At 40.9% G+C, this 21,831-nt stretch overlaps 1 protein-coding gene across 1 annotated transcript; it reads left to right on the forward strand.

The window, feature by feature from the left end:
* Positions 1 to 1,319: 1,319 nt before the first annotated feature.
* Positions 1,320 to 19,168, forward strand: ghrhra (growth hormone releasing hormone receptor a). Its single transcript, XM_031560245.2, has 13 exons — positions 1,320 to 1,763; positions 2,383 to 2,491; positions 6,074 to 6,181; positions 9,183 to 9,277; positions 9,890 to 9,987; positions 10,477 to 10,609; positions 12,170 to 12,323; positions 12,667 to 12,727; positions 12,824 to 12,893; positions 13,243 to 13,334; positions 15,408 to 15,537; positions 15,881 to 15,922; positions 16,833 to 19,168. The coding sequence occupies exons 1-13, from the start codon at positions 1,719 to 1,721 to the stop codon at positions 16,986 to 16,988; spliced, it is 1,293 nt and encodes a 430-aa protein (XP_031416105.1). The 5' UTR covers positions 1,320 to 1,718; the 3' UTR covers positions 16,989 to 19,168.
* The last annotated feature ends 2,663 nt before the right edge of the window (positions 19,169 to 21,831 follow it).

Here is a 21,831-nt window from a genome sequence, read left to right on the forward strand (position 1 = left end):
TTCACAAACTAAAGTGAAGTTATAAGAAAACCTTTCCCCAACAGTTTTCAACAGTATCATCTTGTATTTAACATGCTTGCAAATTCAAGGTTTTGCTGTCATTCTAATGGCAAACCAGTTTGATGTTGACACCAAGGTTCCCAGGGAGCACACAGACTGACACAATAATTACAGTATACTCTGTGATAAATCTAAGTCTGTAGACTATATGGTCATGAATATCACCATTTCCAAGCTAGATTAAACTGACATATCTCTCCTGCTTCTCCCTAATTCAACTTTCCTTCAATGTCCAATGTAAACTGATAACATCAGCCTGAGACAATCTGAAATCAAAGAGAACATTTACCCATTTCCTTAATTTCCTGTGTCAGTTGACATGAAATGTCACACAATCAATTCTGATCTGATACACAAACAGACTTTGTGTGTGACTGAGTGATGCTGGAAAGACAGGTGGACATTAGGGGAGGGTCAGGCACGTCTCACGGCTGAAAGGAGATTTTTGCCATCTGTATCCTTCTTGGCTTTGTCTCTCTCAGCACAGCGCGTGAACATGCTTCAGTCAGCATCTAGCAGTGGAGCGAACGTTAGATATGCCTGCTGAAATTAATTATGGTCCTGTGCATTGATGAAACGGTACAGAAAGGCGATTGCATTAATCATCCATGTGTGTTGTATGTTGATGATGTCCTTTGGCAGCAGAGGATACGTGGAGAGGGCAGTCTTTTAACACTGCCAAAGACGAGTCCTCCTCACGACAGACGTTATCCCAGGTGACCAGGCATGCTACAGGAAGATTCTTATGATGTATTATAAATGAGAGTATAACTAGGAATAAATTAGGCAAAATACTGACAAAAAATATGTTCCCCCTTTTCAGGTAGAACATTAGGTGAAATCAATGGAAGTACATTTTATAATAAAAAATTAAAGAAAGAATTGAATAGAAATCCAGAAGAGTTTGAAACTCTGGATTTGTTATAGTTTAACGTAAGCAGTTAAGCAAAAGTTATGGCTTTTCTTTTATATGCTAGATGTAGTAGGTAATAACAAAGGTTTATTATCATGTTTGTCATATCTTTAGCTGACCACACAACAGTAAGTCTTTAGAGCGAGTAATTGGAATCTAAATTAAGCTTAGATGTATGTTTGTCAAGGGCCATGGTTTTGAAGAACCTTTGGCAGGATCTTTAAATGTCAGGCCTAATAGGAAATTAGGCAGCTGTTCCTGTTTTAATAATTTTTTGACGGCATCCTCTTTAAAACCTTGTCTTACAGCCTTGTGCTTACGTAAGGCACACTGCCTCTGTGGTGTCAGAGGGGGACCAATGTTCATTTTGAAAATCAACAGTAGGGCGCGAGCTGCTTGGCTTGGCGCGGAGTCTCGCTGTGATTTCTGTACCGATGCTGACATTCATTAATGTGGTAAATAATTTTATAGATGTCTGCCACTGCGTGTCGACATTTTACCACTCAGGGATTCTAAATGCTTTGGAAAGATGAGCGACTTAAACGGAAAAGACTATGACATCAAAGGCTGGAAAAGCTCCGTGGTTGGGACATTTCTCTTTTACGCACTGTATGGAAACTCCTGTTTATCATCTTAAATTCTTCAGAAAAAGGGACGTTATTTTTCTGTTGTGTCTTTAATACTATGTCCACCTGTCTAATTGGACATTGGAGGTTACTTGTTCGCTCTTTTTAAGCATTTGGTTATGGATGCCTTTCGTCTGTGGATATTGGTAACTTTCTTCGGAACGGTAAGTTGGCACTTTCGCAGCTAATTTTAAACAGTTTTGGTAGGGTAGGTACTATAAGAATCAGCTGAAGTATTTTCCTGAAATAATTTAGGTAGCCTAATTTATGTGAATAAGTGCAATGGTTCATTGCTTACCAGCGCTCAGATTAATGTGCACTTCTGTACTTATATCAGTGTTTTAAACACGCCGTGTGGTGTTTTGGTTATACATATTTGCTGTGTGTTTATTGTCTACGGTCTACTAAAATGATTTAAACCGAAGTCGTTATTCAGTTCTTGTATCTGTGGCTATGAAATACATTAACATATTGAAAGGGCATACGACACGAATAACACTAATGGACACGCAGAGACACACACACACACACACACACACACACACACTAAGTGGTAGAGAGAAATGCTTATAGTGCATGACCGAATGTGAGGCCGGAACAAAACACACATGCACTGTAGCCCGTAGTATATGTCCACAGCTGTGCACACACGCGTGTACAGTACATACATGTATGCACTAATAACACACAGACATGCACCCACACACAGGCACACAGACACTCTTTAACAAAAAAGGTTTTGAGCTGTGTCTTAATACTGCTGTTTGATTTGGACACCTGCAGGCATATTCCATCCATCCAGACTGTGCCATAATTTCTGAACATATGAAAGCTCAGGAGGCCTGCATCCAAATCCAACGGACAGAGTCACAGAACCAAAATGAATCGATGGGTGGGTACCCATCTCACACGTACCGCTTACATGACACGCATCTTAGAATCCCTTGCCTTGTTCGGACTCTGGTGCTGCTGCTTTAGGCCCTAGAGTCATCTTCCTTTAAACAAGCCACGGTTTTGATCATGTTCTAGGAGGGGGTGAACGTTTTGCTGTGTCTTTGTTTAAACATTTATGTTACTGAATGTTAGATAAGACTTGGTACAGTGATACGTGTCTGTATGGCTTTCAAAACACAAGTGGTTAGAATAAGTGAAATGACTACATGACAGAAATAGAATAACACACTTCAGTGGTTTATACATTTAAAATGTTGCTGTTGTGTGCGTAAATGTCCCAAATGGTAATTTGCTTTGGGGCCATGTTTTCCTAATGCTGTACAGCAACCACAGACAACCTGTTCAGTGTAAAATCTCATTCATGCCCGGTATATGAATTGAGTTTATTGAATTTCCAAGCATCAGCCTACTGCAGTTAAACTCTTCATCGGCCTATTTAAGAGCCATTTTGATGCAGCAGGAAACCATTATGGTGAAACTTGCTTGTTTGGCCGTGAATGAGCAAATATGTATTAATCGGCTTACAGTATGCAGCTTGCTATCTAAGAAATCACTTCATCTTTTCTCTTGCCCTTTCCTCCACTGCGGAGGGAGGGTATGACCAAGGGAGACACTTGTTCAGGAGAGAGAGAGAGAGAGAGAGAGAGAGAGAGAGAGAGAGAGAGATGGAGAGTGAATTTAAAACAATGGCGTCAGCATAGCCACCGCTAACTGCCCTCATAGAGAGGGACCTTTTCAGAGCAGACACATCTAATCTCAGAGGTGAATCAACAAAAAAAAGTCTTAATCTAAAATGAGCTGTGACTCTTTTTCCCCAGTAGATCTCTCTTAGACGAGTGACCTATGAATAGAAAGCTGTTAACGCAGATGTTTCTGTGGATTAGGCTGCAACAGATAGAGAAAGCACTGAGGACTGACCTAATTGCCTCAGATGTCTAGCACTAATCTGTGTGTGAGTGTGTATGTTTCTCTCTATCTCTCTCTGTGTGTGTATGTGTGTGTGCGTGTGTGTGTTGGAGTGTGAGACAGGTAGGTACTCAGGGGATACCGTTTTCTTGGAACGCAAAGATGGAGTTAATGCATTAGTGCAGTGTCAATTATGCCTAATTTCAGTGTCATTGGAATGAGCCGGGAGCGTTCGAAGGAGCCACCCTTCGGGAGCTCAATGAAAATTCAGTTAATGTCCAATAGCTTTTCTCGCAACCAAACTATTCATAGGAAGAAAAAAAAGAAAGCTACTATTGTCATTGTTACATTGGCCTAAAATTAATCACCAAAGATGAGCTTCAAGAATACAATTATTGAATTGATTTGGGGGTGACATTAATTAAACCTGTGATGTTAAACCCATTGTTACATTTTGTTTATTACTAATTACACAAATCTTTACAGGTCACACAATTTTGAAACCTGTCACTGAAGCAGCAAGCTCCCACTTCAAATCTGCTAAACTGTAATCTGATTGATCTGTTACTGTGTCAAGACCCAAATAAAAGTCTGGTTACAGTCACACGTTTCTTTTTATGTATCATGTAGCCTATAGCCTACTATATATTAACATAGTGAGTATGTGTTTCCACACTGGACACTTTGATATGCTGTGTTGGTAATGCAGTGTACTGCAAAACGTTTTTGTTACTGTTACAGCCCTATACACTGCAAATGGTCTAGCTATGTGTTCACATTAGCTATGTGTATACATTTCAGCAAACTATTTAGTTTTTGTACGTTTTAGTAGTTGTGTTTACCATTAGATGCAAAAGTTAGATTTTTAAAAGGGATTATTGAGTTTTCAATGCAGTGTTTAATTTTGCAGGAGATTTATGGTGTTTTTCCATTTTGTGTTTGCAGTTTTATAAATGATGTGTAGAGTTTTGATAAAATGAGACCGTTATTTAGAAAACATGTACAAGTCATGTTATTTTCAAAGTGATCCCAGCCTAAGTGTAACCTACAGCCAATTGATGCATTAGGTTGAAAGAGGTTGAACATTTTTCCATTGATTTTAAGTTATGTAAGCCATAGAGTGATGACAAGGCCTGTCCGTTGCCATTTTGTGTACTCATTTTATAAACAGTAAAGGGTGAAAGGTCAAGACAGAATGTCATTGCCATGGTATTGTGAGGTAGATGTAGGTTTTCTTTTGTTCTGTAGTGTGCCTTTTTTAAATGGAGAATCATCAAGGTCACAACCCCTTGAGTGGCTGGGGCTCCTACTGAAGCGCATGACTCCTGAGGAAAACTGTCATCTTAAAGATGCATGTGTGCGCTGTCTGTAGCCTCGAAAAGACAGGGTATCTAACCCCCTCAGATTCAGTGAAAAGCCTAGAATCTGCTGTGTAGAGTGTCATAAGAATCCACATTTGGAAAGTGACAGGTATTTTCAGTGCCGGGGGAACCTGTAAAGACAGTGCACTATAATTGTTCTGTGCTTCCCCTTCCCACTTTCTTTCCTTCCTTCCAGTCCAAAAAATATTTCTTGACTGGCTTTATGGCCACCTTGTTTAATTTCTCCAGTGGCTGTAACCTAATTTGGTGTGTGTTGAGGTTGAGAAATCAACACTCTGCTCCCATTGACAGACATTTCTATGCCAGGAACCATAAGGTTGCTAAGGTTACTTTCCTTTTTTTCCTTTTCCTCCTTTTCCTCCTTTTCCCTTTCTTCCTTTCACTTTGTTGTTTTTAGGTATTGTTTCATTTGTCAATCTGATTTTCTTACCATGGAAACAGGATGCGACTCCGCCATTATGTTTTTCAGTAATTACAACTCATTAAAGTCATTGTGAACAAAAGGGAAACCCGTGCCTATCCCCATTGGGTAAAATACCTCCTACACGGTACAATGATAGAACTGACTGGTGTTATGCAGGATAAGATTTAAACGCATTTCATTTCTTGCCTGTGCAAGAATATTATAAGAAAACATGACTGAATGGATTATGAGGTAATACTTGATTGTCTAATTGCAAAGAAATCTGCTTTATGTGGTAAAAATACCCCTCCAAAACACTCCTCATCTTGATAACCCTCCACCCCCCCCCCCCACACACACACACACACAAACACGCACAAACACTATTACACTTACTTTAGCAACCCCCCAGAAATACCGTACACACAACACACTCTTGTAGCCCTCAAATACATGTCCTTGCAGTGCATACATGCACAGTGCCATACACAACCACCCACTCATACAAACCCAAACTCATGATTACACCAGTTACTGTAAAATAGTATTTTATTTGTAAACACGCATTTAAGAACCGATGAAATGAAGAGTGTTAGGGCAGAATACATATTAATTACCGTTAATTAGTATTTGTCTCAGCAGGGGGAAAAAATAAATAATAATAAAAATATTTAAATAAAAATATATATAAGCCAAAGCAAACATACAGAAGTAATTGTGTTTGCATCACATTGGGTCACTTCATACTACATGACGTTCAGTTTAATTTTTCTTTAATTTTCCCTCAGTGTGTGTCTGAGTGCATCTGTCTGTTGGTCTGTCTGTCCAGGCTGCGGGACGGGGTGGGACGGCATCCAGTGCTGGCCTCGTGCAGAGCTGGGCCAGGTGGTCAATCTTTCCTGCGCCGACATCCTCCAGCTCCTCACTCACACACAAGGTCTGTTGGCACTGCACACTGCAGGTTCTTATGCGCAACAAAGAAGGGCATCGCGTAAAGCTATTCTGATGACTGATTCATTACTTGATCATTTTGTCATTTCATTACATAATCACAGACCTAAGCGCCTCCAAGCAATCCGATCAGTCTGAGGATGGACAGGATGGACATTTTGTTAGAGGAAGGTGTTCTGCTACTTACGTCTTTGAAATGTATCCTGAATCTTAGTTTTCAACGTCTGGAAGGCACATCTAATCTACTCTCTACACAGTTGGACAGCATAACATTGGCCACTCTGTAACTAAATTGAACAATCATTTTTCACAACAAACATGTTGCTAAATGGCTTTGTAGGCCAAATGCTCAACTTTGCTCAACACCACACGGAAAGTGAATAAACTAATCCTCAATATATGAATATGAGATATGAATAATCATTCATTGGGGCCTTAATGCTCGACAACATTTTATTTATTTTTTATTTTACAGCATACTCACTCAGTTTAGACCACTAATCAACCTGTTGTTCTCCCATGTACCATTCTAATATAGCCTAACATCACAGAAGGAGTGCAATTTCTCTGTCTACAAATGGGATAATTCCATAAAATATTTGTTTCGTTTTCACTTTTCATTAAATATGTAATTGCTAATTCCTTTGCTGACATTCACTTTCCATCGTCACACACATCTCTCTGTCCTGCTTGCTGGTCACATGGTTTGCGTTGAACTTGGAAGCACAAAAAGGGAATTAATCAAGGTAGACGCCAAAACAAGTCATCTGATAGTTTCCCAAGTTTCCTAATATTATTTGCTGTTTATTTGCCATTTAGGATTATTCATTTAGCTCTGGATATTAAATACTACCTGTGTTTTACTGGTTCGCCCCTCAGAATGCTTGATTTAGAGTGCCTGATAAGAATAAATGTTTGGCTTGGTAGCTGGCCATGGTCCTGGAATGCCCATAGGCGAGATTGTGCGTGCTGACAACCCGTATGGAGTAATGTGAGTTAAAATGTACAAGTGAAAAGGAGGAGAATAGGGCGAGAGTCACTCCATTTAAAGAATTGTCATTGTGTGATCAATACGTTACTCCCATTCTTCTGTTGGAGTGTGGCTGGGACTCTTTTGCCATTAAACTGAAAATGAGAAAATGCTTTGAAGACAAGTCAAAATTCCTGTTGATATGATGACAAACTGTTGTCATTTATGTGTTGTTTGGTTGTTGAGTTAGCGAGTAATCCTACCAGACACCTCACCCAAACAAGTCTGCCACAGATCACTCAACACCATCGACTCCTAGCTCATGCATGTTCATTATGGGCCCTGTGTGTGTGAAACCTCTGCTGGTGCCATGGCATCACTGTGAGGCTATGAGGATTTTGCATGGAGAAGGGACGACTATTAACACCACTGTGGAATTCCGGAAACTTCCTGATGTCCCTCTCTGGGATCGCCGAGTTTTTCAAGACACATTTTTAACTTATTTAGAATTACTAAAGCCCAATTTATGTATGTTGGGGTGTATGTTGTATGCATTCCCTGCTGTGTCGGGGGGGGGGGGGGGGGGGGGGGTTATGTGAGACAGGCAGTCAGGTTCTGATCCAAAGTGTCGTGGTTTACATATTCTACGGGTCAGTTGTCTATGGGCTGTGTCTGTGTGTGATACAGAGCCAGAAAGACACAGAGGCCCCAGAGACATAGCGAGGCAGCCAGCCCTGATATTGGGCTGGATTTGACCTGCTTTTCCTTTTTATCATTGCCTTTAGATATGCTGGAACATGACATTTTGCCAGATTTTTTTTTTTTTTTAAGTAAGCAGGCCTTTGGACATGTTAGCAGTTCACACATACATTTTTATTTTGTGGGTCAAAATCATTTTACAGCTACCCCCTCACCCAGGGGTTTTTGCATAGCTAAACAAATGAATCATGAAAGCCCCAGGAACAGCACTGAATTCCAGGATACCTGTTTTTTTATTATAGTTTATATTTTGCTCTTTGATTCCAGATTTTTCTAGGTGAATACTCATAGGACCCTTCCCCTGAAAAGCTCCCGTTGAGCTTAGCAAGGGTCAGCTTCTCTCTGATGGAAGATTAACGGCTGAGATTCATAGACAGATGATCTGTGAGAGGACAGAACGAAGGAAACAAAAACAAAAATAGAAACACATTATATCCTCATTACCACATAAATGATGTCTGACCACAATGTGTAAACACTGTATTGCTGAATCTAATTCTTTTTTTTTTCATATTTGAAAATCCAATTAGGAAATCCTTGCGATTACAGAGCTGCAGCTCCAAGGGCCACTACGTTTTTTTGTGTGTGTGTGCTCGGACAGATAAAAAGAAATATGCATCTCCTGGGACAGGCCTGTTTATCACCCTTCTTTGATTACTTTTTTTCTCCTAAAACCTTGTGAGATATGGGATTAGTGTATCTTTGTTTAAATCTGGGCTTCTATTTCTGTCGCCATGACCAAATCCATGGGAAAGCTCTGAATACAAAAAATGAGCAGCTGCGTGCAGAATATAGGGTCATGTCTTACATGTTATTTTCAGCTCGAACTGTGATCTAAACACTTGTTTGCAGTCATCAGGTGGCTCTGGGGCAGCTCGAGTCTCAGACTTTGAGAATGCAAACAGTAAACAGAACAGCTGGAGGAGAAACCCCTGCAGTGAACAGCTGGACAGTCTGTCAGGGTTGCACAACTCTTGAGCTGTCTGATGGTTAAAGGCTGTTGCTCAGACATGGTTTTGATACACTGTCATTGCTTAACTCTGCTCAGGAGGGGAGGCGAGAGGTGGTGTGTGTGTGTGTGTGTCTGTGTATGTGTGTGTTTGTGCGTGTGTGTGTGTGTGTGTGTGTGTGCGTTCATGTGTGCGTGTGTGTGCGTCTTTGCATGTGTGTGTGTGTCTGTGTATGTGTGTGTGTGTGTGTATGTGTGTGTGTTTCTGAGTGTGTGTTTTTATGCTGACAATCTCCTCGTCTTCCGCAGGATATGTGTTCAGAAACTGTACTAAGGATGGCTGGAGTGATGTACATCCTGCATATAATGTGGCCTGCGACTTTGGAGACGAGCCTGAATATGAAGTATGTTCACCCACAGTCCCTTGATACTTTTATTCAAAACAGAAATCAGTAGAAAATTCTAGAACACCTCAGTAAATAGCTATTTGTTCTACAGAATACCAAGGTACCTTGCGTTAATATGTTGTTGTGGAGTAACAATATGCTGTAGTAAAGAAAATAATGTTAAAGAAATACGTTTAAAGTATAATACACAATACCCAATATTACTGAAATAGTGATCTGCTAAGACCACTACACTACGGCATAAACTGCAGTATATTTGGCGTGTTATGTGTTCACGTGGGTTGTCTAGCCTTCAGCAGTGTCATAGGTTTCGTAATGGATTGAATTTGCACTTTGCTGTGGGCCACTTCTCTCTCAGCATGCAGCGAAGAGGGGGTTTCTTCACATTGAACTCATCTAGAAATTCATGTTTAATTCATTGGCAAGGATTTGGAGGTCAACATTGGCTGACGGTTCTCTGAATAAGAAAATCCTCACCGAGTCCAGGCATACTCATTAGGATGGTAATGTTGGACATGGAAAGTCACAACACTGGGGAAATACACGGCCGGAGAGCTGATCTAGACCGCGGGTTTTGTGTGTGTGTGTGTGTGTGTGTGTGTGTTTCAGATGAGCTACTTTTCCACTTTCAGACGGGTCTACACAGCGGGATACGCCACCTCCCTCGTCTCTCTCATCTCGGCTATATTCGTGTTTGCTGCGTTCAGGTGAAAATAGCACCATTATGACTGTATGCAGTGCTTGAAACTAATTGTTTATTAAATGCATGAACCCAGGCGCTGGATAGCAGCTGACTGCTGAGATGTGACTGTTATTGGACAGGACTGATTCACCTACGTTTATCTGCCTCCAGAAATGAGAATTTTGTGAAAATTAGAGGAGACAAACCAAAGCAAATGAAGCAAAAACATCTTCAAATATGCTTCCGAGGTGTACTAATTCAGCAATAAATATTGGAATATTTTAAGAATCAGTATTGATTTAGAGGATACAAAGGAATTTAGAGTGCAAACAAAGGAAAACAAACTATTTAAAAATGTGCTTTTAAGGTGTACTAATTTAGTAATGGATGTACAGGTGTTTGCAAGATGTACTGATCAGAAACACCGAGTGGACAGAGGTGTTTGTATTTTGGAGCTGTGTGGTTGGTTATAATTCACGTTGACGTAACATCGTTGACCTGCTGGCCTTGACAGGAAGTTCCACTGCACCAGAAACTACATCCACATCAACCTCTTCGCCTCCTTCATCATGAGGGCCAGTGCGGTCTTCATCAAAGACGCGGTGCTTTTCACCGACGAAACGCTGGATCACTGCTTCATGTCAACAGTAAGAGTAAACACACACACACACACACACACACACACACACACACACACACACTTGCTCTCACTCACAGACACACAGACACACACACACACACACAGACACACACATACACACACACTCATAAACTTACATACACACTTACATACACACTCATAAACATACACAAGTGCACACAAGTACATGACTTCTACATGTATTAATCTCTGCTTATTTAGCACATTTGACTGTTTTTCTAGCCTTCTTGTTTCTATTTATACACCTGAAGATCTGCATCATAAGCAAGAGGTTGTCAGCTGAAGATACTGCCATGCGTATATGCAGTATAACGGCGTGACTTTGAGTGTGATATTACTCTTGAACCACAGTTCAATAAATATGAAATACATACAGTATGCCAGAGACGACAATTCTTCTTGTAATTTCTGCCAGTGGCAGACTCAGACCTGCAGAAATAGTTACAAAGAAAAGCGTTCCCTGTTGCCAAGCAACCCCTACAGTGCTCCCAACGTTCTTCAGAAAGAAGGATATTCCATAGAATGGGATTTTTAAGGATTACTGTAATAATATTTACATTTTTTAAATGTTTTTATCACAACTGCAGGGTTTATTTCTGTCTTATTAATCCAGACACTCAGAGACAAAGCCTGAGGAGCTTTCACTGTTGAAAGTGAAATAGGCGACACAGAACTGATTGAAAAAAGTACTATAGATGTCTATGTAAATATATGCATAATGAAGTGTTCTGCTATTGCACTTATGGGATTGTTAAGTAGTGGCACCTCTACAGAAGTGGTACATCGTAGTACTTGTGTAGCTCTTGCATGCCAAACACGGGAAAGATGCATGTTATGGAAATACTGACCTGAATATTATAGCTGAATGTGTGGTTATTCTTTCTTAATTAAATGCAACTCTACAACCCTAGTCTCATATCTTCAAAGGGAAAATCAAAAAGTAATAATTTATCACAGGCAATTGGGACTAAGACAAACTACATTTGCTCTACACATTTGTCTTGAATGTTATGTAAAGTAGACAGTAAACATAATACATAAGATATATTTATTTATATATAAGATATATTTATAAATGAGAGTAAGAAGACAAATTATATATGAATTTGTCTTCTTAATCTCATCAAATTATTGCTTTACAAACAGATGTAATCACTTGGAATATGGAATCTGGCCGGCGGGTTCAGGGTTGTTCAGTGAGTGAACCTCACTTCTCAATGTCTTATTAGCGATTTGTGCTGGCACTCATTTTTAGCATGCTAGCAACTAGTGCAAGCATTTCTGGGTTTTAGCCTCATTTTTTACTCATCTGTATCCCATGCTTGATGCTACTCACAATACCCATTCTGTGAGTCCATGTTAGTTTTTCTAAGTCTAAGAGGTTTGAGTCTGTCCTGGCCTTCTATCATGTCCTGCCTGTAACACAGATTACACGATTCAGCACCATTCTCTCCCTACAGATTGTCTGTAAATCTGCTGTTTCCTTCTTCCATGGTTTACCTATAACACAGATTACATGATTTTGCTCCACCCTCTTCCCCTTTAGATTGCGTGTAAGTCTGCCGTGGCCTTCTTCCAGTTTTGCATCATGGCCAACTACTTCTGGCTGCTGGTGGAGGGCGTCTACCTGCAGAGCCTCCTGGCGCTGACCTTTGTCTCACAGAGCAAGTACTTCTGGTGGTACATCATCACCGGATGGGGTAGGTGGTGGCAGCAGCCAGCTAAGTATCCCCCCCCCCCACACACACACACACCTGTCTTCTGAGTGGACACAGCTGTTGTGCAGAAAAGCAATTTCAATGAAAAATACAAGTGTGGCGCACAGCAGGATAATCCCATCACTAGTAGGACTGAGATGCTAGTGTTCTTACACACATAAAAGCTTTCAGTCCTGTTAGGCTTCTGCTTGGACCAGCTCTCAGTGTGAAATATGAGTTTAATATTTGTCTCGCTTTACAGGCTTATAGCAACATTTTCTCCGAGTGCAGAGTAAGTATTGTGAATGATAGTTACCTGTACAGGAAAATGCAATTTTTTCTCCAGGTGTTCCATCCATAGTGCTTACCATCTGGGTCATATCAAGAAACTTCTACGACAACAGAGGGTACGTCTGATTTATAGTAATTAATGGATTCAACAGCAGAACATTGTTGGATGTGAATCTTTCTTGCCTACATTACATATTAATGTGTATGTGCAGATGCTGGGATGACACAGAAAATCCTTTCATCTGGTGGATCATTAAGGGTCCAATAACTGCCTCACTGCTAGTAAGTCATTCATGTCATTAGCATTGGAAGCACTACACAAGGTTGTGTGTGTTGCTTTCATTTGTTCAATATCAGTGCTGTAATTTAAGCACTGGGAAATGTTTTGTGAATCAAACATATAAAAAGATGAACTTGACTCTGAACAACCAAATAGACATCCTGTATCCTGGTACAGTTAAGGATTCAGGATTTGTAGATGTTAATGTGGGTATGTGAATACATAGATTTCAAAAACGACTTCTATTTGGGTGTATTGTTCTAGTGAATGCAGATGGGTGTGATTTCATTCAAACTGTAATGCTGCACCATAAACAGCTGAAGCAGCCCCTTCTCCGCCCTCTGTGTACAGGTGAACTTCCTCATCTTCGTGAATGTGATGCGGATCCTGGTGCAGAAGCTCAGGTCCCCGGCTGTGGGAGGCAGTGATACTGGAAACTTCATGTGAGTTGCCATGGAAACTTCTATGCTCCAGAACAGCAGCAGTTCGACTTCTTGTCTGCTTGGCGCTGGCTGTTCTTTCACTGTCATTCTGATGTTGAAATTAGACTGTTTTAGAAACTATTACATGTGAAGTTGTGTTACCCTAACCTTCACCTCACTCCCAAAGCCCTTAGTCTAGCACCCGTGTACCATTCATTCTTTAATCATTTATTTATCACAGTTGAGGTGGGTGTGAAAGAATAGCTATCTAAATGAAATAGGACCAAACCGCAAGTGTGAAAGTGTGAAACTTCACCAGTTTACTATCTACTTTGATGATAATAAAGTTCAACTTGTAGATAAATGGAAGCTTTACCATCTACTTTATTATAAATGTGGATTATAGAGTGCAGTTTAACCTTTTGTCTCTCTTTGGCACAGATGTATTTGTCAGGGTGAGATGGTTAATCAGTAAAGGCTGGCTGCACCTTTTCAATCTGATCTGTCAAGCATGTGGAGAAGATGTTATAATTACAGAGTTCTGCTGACATGACTAGACACATGACAGCAATAGGGCATTACTAATCTGTGAATGCCCAGCGGCCCATCCATCCATCTGCAGGGCAAACCTATGGCCTTTGTCAGTCACACACTGCCTAAACTCTTCCTTCCTCTCTAGGCATGGTTATGGCCGAGTACACATGCTGAAGTGAGGAGCGTGCAATTAGAGTAAATTGACAGTGAGCCATGTGCACTCCTAACAGTTAATGTTTCTAATTTAATCCCTGCTGCCGAGTCTCAATGCTGTCATCACATTGTGCTGTAGAGAGGAGAGAAGAACCAGGCCAGGATGCTGATGTTTGGCATGATTCTCAGGCACTTAGGTCTCATATTTTCAGTCCTGTGGGGGTCTACCTCTCATTAACACTCACGCTCAACAACTTGTCAAATTACTGTCAGCTAACCCTAACCCTAACCTGACTGTAACTGTACATCTTACCTCACTTAAACCCCAACCCTTGTTCTAACTCAATTTGCAAGAGCAGAACAGATGTGAACAACGTTCTTCTGTGAACAGAACTTCCTGCTTTGCTAGGAATCTAAATGAGGCTTATTTCCATTTATACTAGAAAGTGCACAAGCACATCTTATGGTTGTTATTGAACGATTGTGGCTAATATCACACAAAACACATTTTTGAAATTACTTCCTGTTCTGTGTTTCTCACAGAACACAGTGTTTCTGGGAGTAATTTCAATGGTGAGTTCAATGGTGAGTTCAATGGTGCTTAATTTAGTTAGTTTAGCTAAGTTTTCAGCCTATTCGGATTCCTCGTTGTTAACACAGTGGACTGAAAACAAGCTGTTGAAATAAAGTCGTACTGCAGTGGTTTTTGCAGCAAGAGGAGCTTAACCAGAACAGGATGCTGATGTTATTTAGAGTGGCATAACTTGAGGGCTGTGATTCTGCCGCTGTGAAGTCTTTGGTTGTCAGTCCCCTCGGGTTCAGATGTCCTGCTTTTTTTTCCATGATGAGCCTCTTAAAAAAGCCTCACCTTTAACCGGAAACATCAACGCTAGACACCAGAAGTGAATTCTCCAGAAATGGCCATTAGAATGTCCATTTAGAGCAGGCTAACAGCATTAGCAAAGATCTACAACCTGCAGGGGTTTCAGCATGACATGTGTGCCTGTGTTATCCAAAGGCTCAGTGATACCCTGATCACAGATTCAGTGGATGAGGGTAAAAGGTACAGTGCCTGATTCTGGCGAAAGGTTGTTGAAATTTGAGCTGAACAGCTAATCAAATTACACCCCTACCCTCCGTACTCCTGATGCAGTGTGTTGATTGGCTGGAATTGTTTTTGGCTCGGTCCAAGCCACTGTTTTTGTTTACCATTTACAGAGACAGGATTGTTTATGAACTCCTGAGGTTTTTTTTAAGTGCACACACTGAACGGACAACTCAGCTGAATCCGACAAAAAGTGTATTGGACTAGAATCGCGGAGCGCACCTTTAAGTGGCACGGCAGCGGTTGGGTGGAGTGAACATCAATCATTTATATTTTAACACGAACATGTCATTGCATTGCAGGAGGCTGGCCAAGTCCACGCTTTTCCTTATCCCCCTGTTTGGCATGCACTACACCGTGTTCGCCTTTCTCCCTGAGGACACGGGCGGGGAGGCCAGACTCTACATCGAGCTCGGCCTGGGCTCCTTCCAGGTAAAGAGGAGCATTGAGGGCATCACTGGGCTATGGTGGTTGCCCATGACCATATTTGGTGCCAGTTGGGTCTCACAGAGCCCAATATGGTGCCTCATGAGTAACATAGGGTTTTGCGTGGGCAGAAGTCTCTCTTCAAGAATACTCTTCTGCTGATGCCCAAAATAAACATTTGAGACATTTTTAGAGCATTCCCACTGTACCTATTTGAAGGTATTGTTTATTTCCACGATAAAAGGATCGTAAAATAAAACAAGAGTTTTTTTATTACTGAGTTACAGCGTTAATGGGAACCCACTTAGTCTGTGTAATCAAATACATTTTCTCTTTCGCTCATTTTTAGGGTTTTGTTGTGGCTCTACTGTACTGCTTCCTGAATGGCGAGGTGAGTGTCTCTTCATCAGTGGTGTGCCAGAAAGTCTTCCCTTCCTGTCCGTACCGGCATAATTTGTGTCATTGTCTTTCATTTGAGACTTGATCATAACAGGGAATAAAACAACCGCTGTTCAGTTAGGCTCCTCTCTGCCAAGAGGCGAATGCTCTAATGTATTATTTACTCAATGCATCATTGGAGAACTTTGGCTCTGTGTCTCCCTGTAGTTAAAAAAGAATAACACACACCCACACACACACACTTGTGCTGCCAGGGTACAATATGTGTTGATTCTTCATGTAGTCCTTCTGTTACAAGGGATGTCTCTATGTTCAATAGTTTCGTAAACATGATTTGTCATGGAGAAAACCTTGCCTAAGGAGATGATCATCAATAAAATAGAGTTATCTAATCAGTATGATAAACATAATGTAGAATGGAGGTGATCTTACCCAATCACATAATCAGGAAAAACAGATAATTACCACAGCACTGAAGGAAATAGAAGAAAGGAATGTTTGAACCACAAACTGGTTTATCAGTATACAGAGTCTGTGAGTCTTTTACTAAATGCACATTAGGCAACATTTCATCATTAAAAAAACAGGTTGAGGTTGGTTAAAACAGAGTGATTGAACAGGAGAAAGGGTGTAAGTAAGTAGAAATGTCCTGAACATCCTAAACGGTATGTTCAACCTGGTTAAGGTGTCTGGAATTATAATTTGCAGTCATACATGTGAGTGTAGCAGCAAAATGGGCCATTGGTAAAAATGTGGAACATTTTTTGTTTTAATATCTCAGGCGAGACTTGTCAAGTTCAAGTATTAATATCTGATCAGCTGTCGTACCCATCAGTCTGACAGGAGTGTTTGTGTGTGTGTATCTGTGTGTGTATCTGTGTGTGTCCTCTTCGGCTGGACAGGTTCAGGCAGAGCTGAAGCGGCGGCTTTACAAGTGGCACACACAGAACCGGCTGAGTCCCACACGCCACCGCATCACCCTCACCCAGATCTCCATTTTGGAGAAACCCGATGCCCAGATGGTGGCCCCCTGCCCTGCCGGGGTCACCCCCATCTGACCTCCCCCTTACCCCAGCTTACTCTCCATCTTGTCCTGTCCTAATGCCAACACTGCTGCTGTGTACAAGACAGGCAGTCAGGTCATGGTGCAGAGTAGATGCATAATGTGGTTCTCCGGGTTAGGGAACCCTGGATGCTGGGGCGCTGTTGCTGCTGGTTTTCACGACGTCACAGGGAAAACATGAATGAAAGCCGGCACGTTCTGTCCGCACGGCATCGCGCTTCAGAAAAGATTCATCTGCCTTCGCGTTTTTGCATCTACCCCCACCAGCTCCCTCTGCTCTCTCCATCTACCCACTCTTTCTCTCTCTCACTGAGTAGAGTTGACTGTGGCAGCAGATGCAGGGTGTGTGTGTGTGTGGAGTGGGGGGGAACAGAGGCATGCAGAGTCTTGATGAATTTTAATAAGCACTGGGGCGATTAATTCGGAGGCTTGGTGTGTTTTTTCCCCTGCTGTTGTCAGATCCAGTGCATTACCCCTGGTGCAGCCCTGCCATTGCCAGTGTCTGGCACCTCAGATTACTCAGTTTACGCACTCAGCTCTGCTCATGGCCCTTTGGAGCCTCCTAGTGGTGGGCAGAGACAGAAGATTGTGTCAATAATTCATTTAATTATCTATGTATGTATGTGTGTGTATCTTTTTATTCATTTCCATGTGGGCATCAGTATATGTATATATATAGTATAAATATAAATTATGAGGCTGTGTATGGGTGCTTGATACTTGGTGGGAAAGTATACCTCAGTGTTTTCTACTTCCTGTTGGTCTTGCTGGAAGCTCTTCATACTATGTACGGAGTATGTTCTCCATCCTATTTAAATTGTTCCCCCATGTAAAACAGTGTGTGGTGTGGGTGTACTTGGCTTCATGTCTGAGGCATACTGACACTAAATGACCAAAAAGAGAATGCTTCTGCATATTGTATGTACTTTGTATGAAGTATATGAATGTTGAGTCTTTCTGTATTTATTTATTTTTGGCTCTTGAATACCTGCATAGATACTCGGTGCGTTCTGTCGAACTGCTGTAGCACACTGCATTGGAAGTGGTCAGAGTCACTGTTTAATCGTATGAGTGACGGCACTTATTGTTAACTTATGTGTTTATGAATGTCAGCTGTATAGCTATTTTTCTGCTATTGATTGATAGCCAGTGAAATTAAAGGCACAGTCCACAATTGTGGTAAGGTTGTTGATATTTGAGCTCAACAGCCAATCAAATTACACCCCTTGCGCCCCTGCTCTTGAAGCTGTAATTCGTTGTGAGCCATTCGTTGTGAGCCAGGGCTAGATGAACACCAGTTTTTTTTAGACCAAACACTGGAGGGAGGGCCACAGGACATGAGGAGCAATTCGTTGAATTTGACAAAAAGTGTATTAGAATCATGGACTCAGCTTTAATACATCTGATGAGCTCCCATAGGGCAGCATACTCGGGTGCATATCTGGCGTGGCTCCACCAACTGCTTGATGTGTACACAGAGAACTTAAGCCGGTCAAGGGTAAACAACCGGAGGGAATGGATTAAAGCCAAAATGTGGGAGCGATTGCATGTCCGCCCTTACTATGAGTAGGCAAGCAGGAAACACTTACTGAACAAATCAATACTGAGCAGAACGGCCTAAGGGGAAGGGGGGATTTTCTTTGTTAACCGGATGTGAAAAGTCCCTTAGCACGATCCATGTGGTGTTGGAGGGAAGGGTGTGGTGGCCCATGGCTCATTCCTTAGTCAGTGATTGACAACTGATTTTGGGGTGGCCCAGACCTACGTCTGCTGTGGACTCAGAGCTGTCCGTAAACCAATGCTTGTGAGGGAATTATTGGGTTAATGCGATTAAGATGTCAGGGTGATGTGTCGCCTAAAGTTGGTCACAATATTGTAATGGCCTAATTTACTGACCAAACCATTTTTTGTCATCCTCAAGGCTAGGCCACAACTTACACATCTACAGTGTATGAGTATTAATTCCACTGATAGTGTTGCACATCCAAGTTCATCCTGGGATGTTCTTTCTTATAGGACAAAATAAATAATCAAGTTGAGATTTGATGCATACAGTATTGGTCTAAATGTACTGATTGTACTGTACATGATTGTAGGTGTGTATGATTCTGTGTGACTTCTTTCCTATTACACCATTGCTTCAAATAAATACAAAATAAATCAGATGAGAAGTGATATCAGTGTCAGTTGTAACCATGGAGGTATTATAACAGTACCTCCTCAGCATAGTTCCTTCGGAGGAGTTCAATATTTAAGTGGGTACTGTGTATAGGTAGGCCTATTTGAAAAAGGTGACATGCATAATTGATGTGAGATGTGGATCAGATGCAGCTGTGGATATCTGTGAATGATAAAGGAGAATCTCTGTACTCCCATGGTATGATAATGAAGGTTCTGCACGCTCACTAGAGTGTGGATCGGGCCGAATTTTTCTGTCCGAGCCCGGCCCGCGTCCGACAGAGTAGTGCCCGAGCCCGACAGCCATTAAAATATTTTGTCCGAACCCGACGGAGTCAACGTCTCAACTGTTAATACTAATGACACATTAACGCACGTCTTTTTTATAAATAGCCTGCCTTTATTAAACTGGGGCATCGACGAGTGGACTCACTCACACAAACAAGCGCCGTTAAATGCGGCGGAATTCCTCGTCTGCTTACTATTATATTTCATTACAACTTTACACAGTCACTTCTTACATTGGACAACAGCCTTATTAACGTCCGCATTAATAGGCCAGGCAAATTAACCCATTTTGGAGCCAAAAATAGAATTAATTGTAAAATATTTTTTTTACAGCATAGATCATTTCTATGAGGTGTCCAGAACAACATACTAAAAGTCCTAAGAAATCCTAGTTGAGGAAATATGTGAGATGTGTGCTAATAATGCATGCAAAAATACACCTCAAAAATGTAATTTTTTTCTTTACTCCTATCAAAATAAAACTTTACACGATGAAAGTACCCATGAACATTTTTTTTTTTTTTTTTTTGTATTTAAACATATTTCCTCAACTAGGATTTCTTAGGACTTTTAGTATGTTGTTTTGGACATGATCTATGCTGATCCATGCGAAAACATTTTTTTTACAATTAGTCTGTCGTAAAACGCTATTTTGCCTGGACTATAACTATTTATTATACGGCTCTTCAGAATGTTCCAAAAAGTTCCGTTGATTTGAATGGGCCATCCCAACGTTCGCCGGTGAATATTTCCTGATATTCACCGCTGCGAAAAGATATTGACCGCTGTTGTGGGTTTTATACCTGCTAGGGTGCTCATATCTACTAGGGTACGTCATAGAGTCTGTCGCGATTGTGACGTCTCGACTGCTTATTTGTCAACGGAGTATTACATTCCGCTACTTCATTGGTCAGAATTTATTTGCTGCCCGATTATTTTGCCGGTAGGACCCCGTAAACAATTAATTACCAGTATCGAGTAATACAGTACCAATCGCGAACTGTACAGTAGCTACTTAGCATGCTAATAGCTAAGTGATCCAGCTATTCAGAAAAGTGGTGATTCCCGTCACGAAACACTTGTTTTTTTCACTCGTTTTTTTTTGTAATCAACGACACAACGATACAAACTAATCATCCGTTGCAATACAAAAATAAAGTTTAGCTTATTCACCTGATGCTAGTTAGCTAGCGACTGTAGCTACGAGATTTACCTTTTACCAAACCTGATTTTAAATACATCGGTGGATAGATTAAGAAAATGTAACTAACGTGTTTTTACGTGAGTCTGAATATGAGGCTTGGCCAACAATTAGCTCTGAATGTCGAAACACTTGGTTTATTTACAACACGTATGCCATCAATACTTTCTCCAATATCAATTAATTTTCTTTGATAATTAAACTGTCTCTGATATACAGTACTGTGCAAAAGTTTCAGGCAGGTGTGAAACAAATGCTGTAAACTAAGAATGCTTTCAAAATGGAAGTGTTAACAGTTAATTTTTTCATCAATTAATAAAATGCAGTGAATGAACAGAAGAGAAATCTATATCAAATCAACATTTGGTGTGATTCTTCTAGGTACATTAGCACAGTTTTTGAAGGAACTTAGCTGGTACGTTGTTCCAAACATCTTGGAGAACTAACCACAGATCTTCTTGGATGTAGGCTTCCTCAAATCTTTCTGTCTCTTCATGTAATCCTAGACAGACTCGATGATTTACAGCATTTTTTCACACCTGCCTAAAACTTTTGCACAGAACCATGTCACCACCTCTGTTTCAATGCAACTTGGCTTACATTACATTTGAAAAAAAAAAAACACATATAAACATTGCAGAACTATGACAGTGTACAGAGTTGTTTTATCTTTTATTTCAATGTAAGACATTTAGTGTCGGGTGATTGCAGGAAGTTAGGTCTTCAAGTGGAGGGTCTCTGTATGCTGAGGTCATGAACCAACAATTAGTCAGGATCCCTTGCTTCACTGCACTCCTCCTTACCATGGGTTGATTTAAAAAATCTGCTCGCAGCTGTGAGGCCTTGTGCAAACACACAATCGTCTAAAAACATTTTTATGTCCTCCTGAAATTCAAATGTGAAAAGGAAGGGATACTTGGCACTACCGTCATCCTCTTACTGAACTATTCTACTACCACCCCATACCCTTTCTGAACATTGATACAGCTATTAAATGAAATACAACAGGTCATGTTTCATGGACGAGCATGCAAACATCAATTAATATAAATTAGTATCTTAGTATTCAATAGAAGTGAGATCAGTATCATCATTTGGAGGTAGAGCATAGTGTGGTGTTAGCCTAGGGAACACTTAAAATGACTAAACATGGATCCTGCCATTCTCAAGA

This window comes from Clupea harengus, chromosome 22 (genome assembly GCF_900700415.2).
Source record: "Clupea harengus chromosome 22, Ch_v2.0.2, whole genome shotgun sequence".
NCBI classification, from domain to species: domain Eukaryota; kingdom Metazoa; phylum Chordata; class Actinopteri; order Clupeiformes; family Clupeidae; genus Clupea; species Clupea harengus.